The 15029-nt window shown below is 42.3% G+C and overlaps 1 protein-coding gene across 2 annotated transcripts; it reads right to left on the bottom strand.

Annotated features, from left to right (window-relative positions):
• Positions 1-9986: 9986 nt before the first annotated feature.
• On the bottom strand, positions 9987-11919 carry LOC147884884 (uncharacterized). 2 transcript variants are annotated; one of them, XM_087397084.1, is made up of 5 exons: positions 11702-11919; positions 11402-11613; positions 11174-11307; positions 10251-10294; positions 9987-10168 (listed from the first exon to the last, which is right to left on the bottom strand). In XM_087397084.1, exons 1-3 carry the CDS (start codon positions 11794-11796, stop codon positions 11204-11206), a joined length of 411 nt encoding a protein of 136 aa, XP_087253210.1. In that variant the 5' UTR covers positions 11797-11919; the 3' UTR covers positions 9987-10168; positions 10251-10294; positions 11174-11203. The 2 variants fall into 2 exon arrangements, with proteins under 2 accessions (XP_087253210.1, XP_087253209.1); XM_087397083.1 differs by lacking the exons at positions 9987-10168; positions 10251-10294 and adding an exon at positions 10746-10853 and having other exon boundaries at positions 11101-11307.
• Between the last annotated feature and the right edge of the window lie 3110 nt (positions 11920-15029).

Below are 15029 nucleotides of genomic sequence, written 5' to 3'. Positions count from 1 at the left end.
TCAAAGCAAAGGATGTGCCCTACCCTGTTTACATGCGCATCGACTTCACAGACAATGCTTGCTTGGAGACAATCACTTTGCATGTCCCCCCCCCACCTAAGTGCTAGACTTCAAAGAGGTCTTCCAAGTGGACGAGTTCTACCGAGTCAAGGGACCTACAATAACCAAGCATGCACCTGGAGGAGGAGGGACTTCATCATACTCTGTACGTGTTGACGCAACAATGACAGTCATCAAGGGCGAGCCTTTCGAAGGGAGTATTTCCTTCGCTCTAAACAATGTGATTCGTCGCTACACACCGTGGGCAGCAAATCAGATGGAGAACTTGAGGGCGGTGATTGACACACTGGCCTTCGTGATTGTCAAGGTGGACCTAGAAGGGGCTCCAACAGACCAAATCACCATCGCTAACGGGCCAAACCCAGAAGACCGTGCAACAGTAAGCAAAACTCGCCCAATGACATGAATTTATTCTTCTCTCCCACCCCCTCCCTCCTCTCCCCCAGCATGTCATTTGATCCCTACGTTTTTTTTGCTAGCAACTCTCTTTCGTCCAGATATACCCTTGCACGCCTAGTCGAGGAGTTTGTGGATGAGGGGATTGTCATGTACATAGCAAGGAACATATTGTACATGCGTGCCAGAGATGCAGTAGGTGTATTTGACTTCACGATTCCCGATGCAGTGCCAGAGGGAAATTTGAGATCAACGCTGCATTGACGCCTTCATTCGACAAGTGTCACACATGGGTTACAAGAAGAAAGTATGTAGTATTATATGAAACTGTTGTGTTATTCCTTGCCTCTCGGTCTTAAATTACGCATCGATTGAAACGTATTCCGCAGGTGGTTAGTCTCTTGCACTTTGTTAGCCTGAACAACCGCCTGACGGAATACCATTGCGACTCATGTGGAGGCTCCCGCGTTAGCAGGGACCCAGCTCGACCACATTGCCACTCCTACGACGGTGTGCATAGCATTTCGCATATTCCATGTCTGAAAGGTTGTGTCAATGTGGCAGCCCATCTTTGGTTCTCATGACTTTTTTTTTCCAGAGAACCTTTGGTTATCATGACTTAATGAGGATACATGGAAAAATTAAGGGGCAAAGAGTAAGAGTGATGGTCGATGAACGCCACGCACAATTTCTTAAACTATTCACATTAGTTAAGAAATTGAAGTTGCCAGAGAGTCCCAGTAGCCATAAATACGTGGCCTCTCTAGCAAAGGGCGGTGATAAAAAGGTTTGGGATACCATGATTCATGGTGTAGAGATGGATATCCAAGGTTATCAGGATGTCTTGGATTTCCAAATTAAGCATCTCAATTGAACAACAGATGTTGTTCTTAGTTGAGAATGGTTGTATAGTCTTTAGCTTGAAGTAGAGTTATTTAAATAACCCCATTATGTTTGAAAATGATGGTAGAGTTTTCTAGATTCAGGGAGAACATGATGTGCCCAACTGTCCCCTTATTTGTTCGATGGAATTAGGGTGACTTCTACAACAACAACAATGCGAGGTATACCGCTATGAACTTACTTTTATTGGTGATTTTATTTCTACTACATTAAAAAAAATAGGGTTTCTCTTTATGTTATTAAAGACTATAAATCTTAGTCTAATGATTTTATGGTTGAATTTAAAGATGTTTTTTCATGTGATTTGTCTGACGGATTATCTCCCAAGAGAGATGTACATCATAAGATAGACATAATTCCTGGATCTACCCTAGTTTGTAAACTACCTTACAGAATTAGTCAAATGAAAGAATGTGAGGTCGAAAGACAATTAATTGAATACCTTAGGAAGGGCCAAATTCAACCTAGTAATTCACCATGGTCATCACCAATGTTATTGGTAAAGACAAAAGATGGCACTGTGTGTTTATGCATAGATTATAGAGCCTTAAATAAAATCACAAGAAAAAATAAGTACTGTATTCCTTGCATAGATGAGCTCTTTGATCATTTGCAAGGGGCAAAATATTTTACTAAAATTGACTTAAGATCAAGATATCACCAAGTGCAAATTAGAGAAGAGGATGTCCCTAAGACATCATTTCATACTAGATATGGGCATTATCAGTTTAAAGTAATGCCATTTGGTTTAACAACTGCTCCATCAACTTTTATGACACTTATGAACAATGTCTTGAGGCCATATTTAGGAAAATTTGATGTAGTATTTCTAGATAATATCCTCATCTATAGTAAAATGAGAAAAAAACACTTGGAACATTTGAGGAAATTGTTCCAAGTGCTTAGAGAAAACTCTCTTTTTGCAAAAGAATCCAAATGTGAATTTTGGCAAAAGAAGTGAAGTACTTGGGACATATTATATCCCAAGAAGGGATTCATATGGATCATGAAAAGATAAGGGCCATATTGGAATGGCCACATCCTACAAACCTACAAGAGTTGCAAACATCTTAGGTTTGCTTGGGTTTTATAGGAGATTCATCCAAAATTATGTTAAGATTGTTATTTTGATGATGGAACACCAACTGAAGGGGAAGGAAAGTACCTTCATATGGGATGAACCTCAAAAGAATAGTTTTGAGAAATTAAAAATGGCTATAGAATCTGCTCCTATCTTAAAGGTAGTAGATTCCAATGAACCATTCATGATTGAAAGAAATAGATGCCAGTGATTTTATTGTTGGAGCAGTCTTTAAAAGCAAGAAGTTAGAGTGCGCTCAACAGAATTACTTGACATATGAGAAGGAACTATTTGCTATAGTTCATGTTTTGAAGAAATGAAGGCACTTTTTGTGTGGTACCAAAATTTAAGATCATTTTTTATCAAAAAAGCATTAAGTGGATTTGCAATCAGCCAGAGCTTAAAGATAGAAAACCTAGGTGGGTTGAAATAATGCAAGAGTTTGACATCCAATTGACATATCGAAAGGGGAAGTTCAATGTCATAGCGGACTCCCTAAGCCGAATATTCGCCAATCGTCAATGAATTGAGTTTTACTCAATTTCAAAATGAGTTCCTAGAGTCCTTAAAAGGGAAATGTGAGTTTGATACTCAATTTTCTAAAATATGGAAAGCAATTAAGAAACTAATCGAGGAGCTTTCACTAAGGAGTCACGTGGAAATGGTGACATACCACAGGTTGGTGATAAAGGACTCAAATGGAAAAAATATACTATTGAAGATGGCTACTTGCTCTACAAGGGTAGAGTATGCAGATAATAATGGCATTCGAATAATAATGACATTAGGCACCAAATTCTTATCGAGTGTCATGATAGTCCAAGTGCTGGACATGCGGGAATTCAGAAGTGTATGTGCTTCTGAAGAGGCAATTCTTTTGCCCTACAATAGATAAGGATGTCCAAGATTCTGTATTGAAGTGCCAAAAATGCTAGGTCAATAAGGCTGAATGCCTCAAAGTAGGAGGTGTCCTACACCTGTTGGAGATTCCATTTGGCAAATGGGAAAGTATCTCCATGGACTTTATTGTTGGATTACCTAGGACAGAGGGGGCAAGACTCTGTGTGGGTGATTGTGGATCACAGTTGGCCAAGCTGGCTCACTTTATTCCAATCGATGAAGAGGTTAAAACTCTAGAATAAGCTAGGCTACTTGGGAACTCCTCCTTGAATTGGAATAACCTACCAATCTTCTATGGGTCTAAATGCATCTATCTCCTTTCATAGTACGATTGTTGCTAGAGTTGTGTCCTTATAGAATGGGGGACTAGTGGTATCAAGAACTACTTGGTCATCCTATCTCCCTATTGTACCCACCGTGCTTGAGAAAAATGATAAGAGAACTCATATCAATGGATCTATGTGGCTTGGAGATCAAGCCTCATGCTTTTGTAACATTTTGTGAGCCACTATAAGACTAGGTCCTATTCTCTGAGTCACTCTATGGAAGATAGGTCTTGCCTCATTGCTCTCTCATGACCTTGAAGAGAGTGCCATCAACAAAAAGCTTTTGGTCAGGTCACCTCACTATGCATCTGCCAAACAAGTAGCCCAACTACCCCTAAGAGGGTTCTCTGCTCTACAATAGATATTTGTCACTTCCTATTCCATCACCTCCTCCTTGAGTGAAGCATCAAGGATATGGACCCACTTTGGTGGGACTCCACATTCGGGCTGCTCTAGGTAAAGCACAATCAGAGAGTGATATGATATAATCATACTAACTAGAATAACCATGGCTCCCCCTCTATGCATCACCCAATCCCCCCACATAGAACACATCAAGAAGCTCTACCAAGCCATCATGCCTTTGTTGACCTAAGAAGAAGCAAAGGCTATTGAGAAGTGTGGAGAACTTTGCCTCTCTCCATGGTTGATGGTCACTGAGTGCGAAGATAAACTACTCCCACATGCTACTCTTAACTATAGGCAGCCCTAAGAAGGAGGCTCTACCTTACTTGTCCTCATCAAATGCTAGGTCATTGAAGTCACCTCTGAACAACCCAAGAGTCAACACCTAGGAGGCTCTCAATAAACTGTCTGAAGAAAGTAGGGTTGTATATGTTTAGGACCTCAATCCTCTCATCACTCATCTATAAATTTATCCATATGTCTTGCCTTGGGATGAGTTCACCCTAATAAAAAACATCTAGGTCCAATGTCTAGGAAATAGAAATGCAAACCTCTCTAGTCCTACCTTCCACGAGGACCAAACCTTGGGGGCCCTCCCTGAAAGAAGGCAATGTTGGTGTCTGATATCTACTCTATTGAGAGCATCTACTCCTGAATCAAGAGAAAATATTGCCGGTCCTACCACAACCCTCTAGACCTCTTGACAAAGTCTCATCTGCTATGGCTATTATCGTGCATGATTGCAAAGACATGAACATTTTAACTCACCATGGTACAACTCATGGGGAGGAGGTGGGGTTGGAGAACAAGGCCCTTTTGTGGGTGGGAGATAAAACAACAACCGTGAATTTTTGCGACTTTGATAAGAGTTTGGAAAGGGAATAGTTTGTGTTCATGCGATTGTGTGATAAAGACATGGTAGGATCAATACCTTAAGGACTCATTGTAAACATGAAGGAGACCTTACACCAAGCCAGCTAGCATACTACTATAACGTCACAATGTGTTACTTTCTTGAGCTAAAACTCCAGCTGCAAATGGAGCATATCTATTCCAAGACCTAATCCTCATCCGTTTGTCCAAAATCTAGAAGATGTTACTATGGGTAATCTAGAATTCCACGCCTAGAATCCTGAACAATTCTCCATCCGGCGGTGAAACATTTGATCCCTCATCATGAGATCCAAAAGCACAAGGTTCCACTTTTGTCTCCCGTGGGGGCAAAGTTGAAACCCAAAAAATGGCAAGAGGAGGAACCAACTACTCCAATGGAACCCCCCTCCTAGGGCTATAGGATCCAAACCGTCGTCTCCAAGGCAAAGCGTAATGATTTGAGACATCAAGGTAATTTCACGGTCCAACCATATACTAGATAATAGGAATGACATAGAAGGGGTTTTCTTGGATGAGCATTCTAATCTAAAAGGTGGGAAAAGAGGCCCATTTTCCTTACAGTAGTTGAACTTATTGAGCATATTATGCATTAGTAGCCAAATCACTTGTGATAGAGCAACAAGCTCTAGATGCACATATACCTATATTCGTTCGCAAATGCAAGTAGTGGGGCTGATGCACTTGATGATGTTGTAAATATGTCTTCAAATGGGATAGGTATATGTAGTTGTGTCTTGGATAGACCTATGACCTGGAGGGGGCCAAACTAGGATTGAGAGGAAGAAGCTAGAGATTAAGAGGAAATAGTCATAGCCTTGCCCTTGCATCTTGACTTAGGCACCAAAGATGGTTGAGAGTTCATGGGTGGAGGGAAGGAGGAAGCAACGGGAGGAACCACTATAGTTGGGAGGAGGAATGGTGGGGGGTGGAGAAGTGGTGGGTAGATGGTGGGTGGTGAGAGTGATGCAGCAGGATGGATGGGTGGAGGCGAGGGTACGAACGAAGGTGAAGGGGGAGGGCGAGACGAGGGAGGTGATCCAAGGTGGACAAGGTGGGTGGTGAGAGTGATGCAGTAGGATGGATGGGTGGAGGCGAGGGTACGAACGAAGGTGAAGGGGGAGGGTGAGATGAGGGAGGTGATCCAACATGGACAAGGAGGGAGGGGGGCAACCAAGGGGGTTGGGGGGGTTAGAGCAATAGGTTCTCTTATGGCCTCCCATTTTCTATGCATAACACTAAATTCTCTAGGCTACTTCCTCTGGCGTCGTCTGCTAGGAGATCAAAGAAAATCTCATCATGAGGGTGTGAAGATGTCTGAGTACTCCGGGACACTACCTCTAGTAGATTTGTTGGGAGATCACAAACAATATGACCCTCGAGATTTTGGGGACTTTCTAAGGGACATCCATCTATCTGCTCCCCCGAGATGGGGATGCTATTTCCCAATCTACCATCCCTTGCTACCTAAGTCTGGCTTGGCTCATTATCTACAATTCTTTGAGGCCCTCTTACTAGGATTCTTTCTCTCCACCCTAATCAAAGACCCATTGGAAGGCTCCACCAAGGGGAGTGAGACTCCTACTATAATACTTAGGTGGATGTTGGGCTCTCTCCACATTAAACTTCCTCTAATGCCCCTAGCAACCCTTGAAGGAGGGGGAGCCCAGCCGTTCCACTTGAAAAATCTCATGCAAGGTGGTCCATCTATATGCAATCAAGGGGCTAACCTAGTAAACTAGAAACCTAAACCCTTTGTGGAAGCTCTCCCTCGTTAAGGATCTCAAGGAGGATTTTGTCAAGATGAGCCCAAAGCATTCAATGATCACCTTGAGTTGAGGGACCCCATCATCTACCTTATCCAAGCTTGCTGAAGTTGAGAGGGACTCAAAAACTATGTTCCTAAACTCAGCAAGAGCCTCTTATCAGTTGGCCAAATGACAGAACACAACTATCGAGTCATCTTCAATGGAGATGAATGCTGATCAAAGACAAATCCATAGGATATCAACTAGTAGGAAAAGTAGTCAAGGAAGGATGCTTGCTCAGAATGCTAGCTTCAATACTAGATTTGCATGCCATGTCAGCTCAACTGCAAAACAGATGCCACTTTTTGCAGAATGGCACAAGAGATATGGACATATCAAATTTCTTAAAAGCTTGATAGCGCTTAGAAATCAGAATATGGCAATTGGAATTCTAAAGCTACAGTTTCTTGGAAAAGTTTGCAAAGCATGCTGCTTCAATAAACAAAAGCAAACCAACTTTGTTAGAAGAACCTCTTGAGCATGAGGTATTCTTGATTTGATTCATACAAATGTATGGGGTTATGCCCAAAGCCGTAGCATTAATGGTTCACTTTACTACTTGACTTTCATCGATGATTTTGTTGGGTCTACTTTCTGAAAGATAAATCTGATGTCTTTTCCAGATTTCAAGAATTCAAAGCCATGGTAGAAAACAAGACAAGCAGAAAGATCAAAGTCACGAGATCAGACAGAGGAGGTGAATACATGTGTTAAGTCATGCACACATTAGAAGACCTTTAGCTCATGATAGTTGAGCATATAGGTTTGATAGGTTGCCATACCTTGTTAGTTTTATGGGCTTTTCTTTAGCAGAGTAGAGTATCACACTTGCACCTTTAGAACCAAATTTTCAACCATTGGATCACTCTATCCATGCCAATTATGCAGTCTTCTGCAGCATACCTGTGCCATTGCTGTCAATTCTTTTGGGTTAATGACACCCTCGTATGTCACAACCTACCGGTTTCTTTCTTCGTAGCTACATCAACTAGCTTCAGATCTAGATGCATCTTCTCTAAAGTAGTTGCACAGTCCATGGTGACTCATGACATGTTCAGCTTTGAAATGTTTGGCATGCAACCATAGTACATACAAATAGTTCATGCAGTAATCTTTTAATTGACCAGTCTTTGATCTAGGAATACTTTACTTTCTAAATATTCCCAAAGTCATAGGATTACCCACAACTTAAGAGGGGGAAATTCACATTATGTATAGAATCGTAAGTTGTACTCATTGTAATTATGTATAGAATCGTAAGTTGTACTCATTGTACATGCTTCCGGTACATAGTCACTGTGCTCACACACGCACATACTACTCTAATTCTTTTCAGTTTTGGATGCTGTCATATGCACCAAACGAAATCCACAAAAAGCTCTTGTACATGCACCCTCTACTTACCTAGTGCAATTTAAGAGGGGGTGTTGAGGATGGTGTAAATTACAGCATACCTCTAGGGCATTAGGGTCTTTTCTAGATGACGAGTGAGGGCAAGAAAATGCAAAGTAGTTGGTGATAATGTACTCAAATTGTGAGCGTGAAAAAGGTCGAATAGATTAGAGGGGAATGACACGATCACACACACAGAGAGAGAGAGAGAGAGAGAGAGAGAGAGCGAGAGAGAGAGAGAGAGAGAGAGAGGGAGGGAGAGGTATACTTGAATGATTACAAGAAGCCTCTTGGCTAGATTATAACAACACTCTACACTTCACACACACAAGTATCTATAGTTGCAAAACTCATAGACCCTAGCACTTTTGGCTCTCTATCCTTTTATACTAAGCTAACTACCTGACATTGTATTAGATTGGCCTATTCCTAAAAAATAAGGCAACATTGAGCATTTCTAGGATTCATTGTATTAATTTAGAGTTAGTGAGGGATTTTTCAAATCTAACCATTCCTTTGATGAACCTCCTTAAGGAACGGGGATTGTGGTTTAATACTCAATTGATGAGGCCTTTCAAATTCTCAAGTTTAAGGTGAAAGAAGCACTTATATTAGGTTTACTAGATCTTATCTAACCATTCATTGTTGAGGCTGATGCTAGTGAGAAGTTAGATGATACTAAAGTTTGATGGCCTGCTCACCAAAGGGAATTATATGCAATTATTTACACATTGAAAACTTTGAGATGTTATCTTTATGGAGCCAAGTCTGTTGTATTAATAGACCACAAGTGTATTGCATATATATGTGATAAGCTTGGATTGATGGGAAGGAAGACATAGTGGGTTGAATGGATGCAAGATTTTGATATAGAGATTAGATATCAGAAGGATAGATTGAATAACATTGCCAATGCTTTGAGTTGCATTAGTGAGGTAAACTCTTTGAGTTTCATTGTGATAGGAGCTAACCTTTATGATTCCCTGAGAGGGATATGTAAGACCAACAATTATTTTGATCGATACTGGTAGTAGGTCTTGTTAGGGATCCCCACACAAATACACCAAGAATTAAGGATTACATTATCTTTTTATGCGGTGGTTTATCAATTCTACATTTGAAATAGGTTGTTGTTCCAAAATAGAAAGGATTTGTTTCCTAATGACGAAGAGGTTAGGAGGGAAATTTTGCATGAATGTCATGACGTCCCAACTATAGGTCATATAGGAATTCAACAAACCTATGACTTGGTAAAATACATGTTTTTTTAGGGTAAAATTTTTAGGCGAGCAGCCACAGTTTAGGCGAACAGATTGACATGATTCCAAAAACAAAGTCATAGCTCATTTAATGGTCTACAACTTCCTAGTTTACTTCATTACTCTATTTCTCACACATCATCTGATATCTATGTTCAAAAATTGCTATCCACTCTCTTTTTCCTAATGGATGTAATAAACAATGAAAAACACAAACCGTAGAGATAAAATGAATCGTATTTTCTCTCTAGGTCTCCGATTGACATGATTCAAAAAACAACGTCATAGCTCATTCAATGGTCTACAACTTCCTACTTCACTTCATTACTCTATTCCTCACACATCATCTGATATCTATGTTCAAAAATTGCTATCTACTCTCTTTTTCTTGATGGATGTAACAAATAGTGAAAAACACAAACCATAGAGATAAAATGAAACATCTGCTCAAAGGAATGGTCCACAAAATTTAAACAAATATAAGTTCAAATACATAAACATCTGCTCAAAGCCCAGGAGCACAAAATGTACATTGTCACACAAAATAGGGAAAACTCATTCCCCTTTCTTGGCATCTGGATGCCTGCGCTCTAAGGGCCTCAAGTAAACAATCACCATGTCATCATCTTTCTCAAGAGAGACACAATGTCTGCTTAGCTCTACACATGCACGTGCCATGTTGCACGTGCTTGCAAATGCATCCACAACCACATCCCCCTCCTGCATGAATGTGTGCAAGAGAAACTTGGAAACAAGATCCTCAATTGTTAACAAACCAACCATACACAAAGACTGAAAAAAAGCACCTGCAAATTAAAATCACCTGCTTAATCCAAGTTGTCTCTCCACACCACCTCGCACAAACTTGCGTCCCTCTTGTGTGTCTTTGAAGGTGTAGCTTTTTGTCTCCCTTATCCACTTTGACTGGCTAACGCATATGTCATTGCCAAGGCTCTTCTCTACTAAGGCTTTATTATAGTACATGGGGATCTTGCATCCACGGCGCTCCCACATACCCAAGACTAGCCAGGTCATCTGTAACCATACTACCATTTAAATGATATTTCATGTACCATCTCCTTATGATTCTCTCGCATGTAGCCCAGCCAAGGTATACCATCAGCATGTGAACTAGCTCAAATCCATTATCCCTTGCCCCTAATTGAACAAAACACATATGTTCTAGCAAGCAAGTACTGATGAGCCACCCCCCATCTTTAACTATATGGTTTGCAAATGCTAGAATAGCACCCACAAGACCCATATTTAACCATTTCCGCTTCAGAATCTTCTTTCCGGAAATGCGCTCAACCAGAGATAATGGGGAAAGTCTGCCCACATCATGCTTGCAGCTACCTTTGTTTCTTTTTCTTCAATTGTGATGGATGGAGGGGTCAGCAACTTCAGAAAATTCCTTACTTTCACATGAGACCTGAAGAAAAATGATATTCACATCAATAATCATATTCATACCATTTTGAATAAAATACACCTGCAAACTATTGAATACATGCTGGTGCCACTTTCCATCCACTAGTGACAGGTGCACATCCATCCAGTCAACTCTCACTACCCTATGATATACAGCCTCCTCTGCAGCCAGTAGAAAACACAATGTCAAGCAAGTACTTGCAATGCCATCTACAAGTATATTATTGGAGGCACCTTTGTTCCCCTACCATCTCCCCTCTCTGATTCCATGTCATCAGATCTGTTGTCTCCCTCATCTTTGTGACTACCCCTTCCTTCAACAACAGTACCAAATTGCAACACCCTGCTTGCCTACGACTCTCCCCCATCATTCCTTCTCTTGGTATGTAGCTCCTTGGTAGTGGAACCAATGTCCCTTGTCCTCTTGCCCGGCACTTGCCTCCACATGAAAACTTCTAAACCATGCATAAAAACGATGTTAATTCCAATGCATTCCTTGAAATATGAATAACACACTCAAGTAATGAACCGAGAGAAACACATACTTACCTTTGCATAGCTCCTTCTCTGATTTGGAAACTTTGTTGAGAGGATAATCCAACCACCAGGGGCATCTATGCATCTCCCACTCTGACAACCCACCAGGGCGCTGCAACCATGTGTCAGGAAACATGCATAGTGGCCCTTTCATTATCAACCAATCATGGTACTCCGCTGGCATCTCATTTAGAGCATGCTCTCCCACCAGCTTGAAAAACCACCTGCAAACCATTCACATAACCTATTAATCCATCATCATATACTATTATGTGACTTTCCATATGGACTAGAGCATCCAACATTCATTACCTGTACACTAGACGCCGTACAGACATAGCCATTTGTAGCTGCTTCTCTGCAACTGGTGAGCTCTTCATATCGCTTGGTATGTTATTGACACGCATTTTATGAGACAATGTTCCGACATGATTTCAAATATTTGATTGCACAAACAATTTCCCAAAACCAAAATTTCTCACCTACTAAATCCAAAAACGTATTCTGGAAGTGAATCTGCCAACATGCTCTAAAATACTTCACTGCATCGCTAGGGAACTGAATGCCTAGACCATCAAATGGCACATTCATCTGTCCTATCATCTCTCATGCCTTCTCAATCATTTGAGACCAATATGTCTCCCTTGCCACTCCTTATTGTCACGTGGCATTCCTAGCTCCATGTGCACGTTTGTCACCTCCTGCAAGCACTCTCAAGACCTCTTTTTTCTTGCCATTAGAAAACCCATCAATCAAACCCATCTTCCAACAAGCTGAAGCATACAACACAAAGAAATAAACAAAAGAGATGGAAGAGAAACCTCTCTGCAGAGGTAGTTTTGATGCACCAAGCATGGTAAGCTTGTCCTCCATTACGATCTTTCCTTCCTGCTCCCACTTTATGGAGAACAAGATGCTAAAAAATCCCTCACCATTCGTTGGATTGGCAATCAACTGCAAACGATATCCTCTACTCCTCACCTTCTCCTCTGCCTTCTTCAATGCCTTGCCTTGTACCTTCTCACACTCCTCTAGTGATAGGGTCAAAGTGTCCATTTTGTCCATCTCTTCCTAGTACTTCTTTTGGTACTCATCCTACGAAAAAAGGAACCACAAATTTTTTGACATAACATAATCTAGAAATCATTACCAAGTAATCAGCCAACATCTTTAAGGCACTCACCCTAAAAACAAACTGTCCAAGTACGGACATGGTCAAGTTGTACCATGCCTTTAAGGACCCACTCCTCTCCTTCAACATCATATCTTTTGTCCTCTACTGCAAAATAGTGCATGAGTGTCTCTTTGTTTGCAGTGCCAAATTTTTGCATCATAAATATATCATGTGCTACAGTGTGCAGGACATGTACACGTGCAAGCCTACACATGGACATGCAATTGGTTAGATGACCATTTTAACACACCAAAAAACTAGAAAGTCAAAGCATAACAATAAAAATGGCAATGGGTTCATACCTATTGACCTCGGCTAGTGCTAACAGCACTTCATCCTCCTGTGGACCCTCGAAGTACAAGAACTTGTAGCAGTGAACTTGAATGTGCCGATCCATCATATTTGAATACACTATAAAGCAAGTTCACTCTTAAAATTTAGAAGGGGGAAAGAAAAAAAAATGCTAGAAATAAAATTTACATACACTAAATGCAAAAGAACATACCTGTGTTTAGCCTCCCTAACCATGCCTTGCGTCCCACACTCTTTGGGGCATTGTGTTGAGTTCTACTTTGCTATTCCAAGCAATTGTCTCCAAGTGTCCATGCTTCTTTGAACTCCACGTACAAAAGCATGTCCTAATCTTGCAACTCCTCCTCCCCTCTCCTCCAACCTTGCAACCACTCCACTCCCTCTCATCCCCCCAACTCCTCCCTCTCCTCCTCCCTCCTCCCTTCTCCTCCCTTCTCCTCCTTCCTCCTCCTCCCTCCTCCTCCTCCCTCCTCCCCCCTCTCCTCCCTCTCCTCCTCCCTCCTCCTCCTCCTCCTCCCTCCTCCTCCCTTCTTCTCCTCCCCCATGCTCTTATACCTTCTTCCTCTCCCACTCCTATCCTCCCCCTAAACCCTTAGTCCCTCAACCCTTGACCTCCATTATCTATGAGGGAGACGAGTTCTCCGCCATGTACTCTACCTTGAACCTTGGATCCTCCTTCTAACCCTTAAACCCCTTCTGAACCCTGCAACCTCTTCTAAACCCTAGAACCTTCTCTAAACCTTGGAGCCTCCTTCTGAGCCCTAAACCTCCCTCTAACCCTTAAACTCCTCCTAAACCCTTCAACCCCCAATGCAGGCAAAAGCCTTCAGTACCCCAATCATGATGATGCACATTCCTTTCACACATGCATGCACTATGTTTGCTTACCACACTTAATCCTACATCTCTCATTGGAATACAACTCGAGGTCCTAAGCTACACTTATACTACAAACGACAACACCGATATATCTATAGGTGACAAAAAGCCTCGGAACCCTGCATAATGAGAATACCCTATTCCTCCTATGGAAGCCATGGGAAAGAGCCAACATTTAGTGCCGTTGTCAAGGATACTAGCATCTCAAGTAACAAGTAAACATACGCAAGTATGTGTAAAAAACAAACTACCATAAACTTTCACAATCATAGCACTCAAGGGCAAGGAGAGTAAAACTTTTTCTAACTCTAGCCAAAAATAGCAACCCCAGGCATCAACCTTGGGTTACCACCTTAATAAATTTTTTTAATTCTTAAAAAGAAGCCACCTAAAGAACAAATAAGCTATGTAATGGACACCAATGCATAGATCTCGCAATTTTGAACATTTCACCTTTTTACAAAAGAGCGATCCGAGCTAGCCATGAAAAGTTATGGCCCAGGAAGAGGTTAGGGTTTAACCCTAACCCTAAACCCATTCCTATAAAAACCCACTCCACCCCCTCATTCTTCTTGTTCCACATCTAGCCTCCATCCTCTTCCCCATTGCGAGCCCTACACAAGACCCTCCTCCCTCTCCATCGACCACCACCCTACTCCTATACTCATCGGTGAGTTATTTTGAGCCCTTCTCGCATCGATAACCTAGCCATCCACCCACTGTCCATTGGCCCTCAATAGTCCTATTACATCGAGAAAGACTTGGGAGAGTGTTGCAGGTGATCATCTACTTCTCCTTTTGAATTTTTGTCTAAGTTTTCCGTTTGTCAAGTTTCCACCACCACCACCCCCCCCCTCTCTCCACCAACCCCCCCACGCCCCCCTCCCCCCCCCCTCTCCACCCCCCCCCCCCTCCACTCCACCACCACTCCCCTCCACCACCCCCTTCCCCCTCCCTCCCCCCCCCCCCCCCCCTCCCCTTCCTCCACTACCCCCTCTCCACGCCCCCCCCCCCCTCTCCTCCACCACCACCACCCCCTTCCTCCCCCCCCCTCTCCACCCCCCCCCCCCCCCCCCCCCCTCCACCACCACCCCCACTTCCCCCCCCCCCCAACCAACCCCCCCTCGACCCACCCCCTCACCCCCCCAACCCCCCCCTCATCACCTGAATCCATAAATCCAAATTACCACTCAAATCCATGATAATTGTCATAGAGAGCAACATTGAGCACAAGGGAGTGTGCAAGATAGGGAAAGAGGCTATGAAAGATTCAAG

This window comes from Dipteris shenzhenensis, chromosome 26, assembly GCF_047967505.1.
Source record: "Dipteris shenzhenensis isolate YYH24624 ecotype China chromosome 26, Dip_SZ_1.0, whole genome shotgun sequence".
Lineage (NCBI taxonomy): Eukaryota > Viridiplantae > Streptophyta > Polypodiopsida > Gleicheniales > Dipteridaceae > Dipteris > Dipteris shenzhenensis.
This window is presented reverse-complemented; position numbering and strand designations above follow the sequence as displayed.

Bases quoted from the DNA above. Each gene is read 5' to 3' on its own strand.
- LOC147884884 (XM_087397084.1), bottom strand. From the start codon at position 11,796: ATGCGTGTCAATAACATACCAAGCGATATGAAGAGCTCACCAGTTGCA. The intron at 11,614-11,701 runs GTAATGAATGTT...AATGGTTTGCAG, and splicing joins GTACGGCGTCTAGTGTACAG to GTGGTTTTTCAAGCTGGTGG. The intron at 11,308-11,401 runs GTAAGTATGTGT...TGCATGGTTTAG, and splicing joins AGAGAAGGAGCTATGCAAAG to AAGTTTTCATGTGGAGGCAA.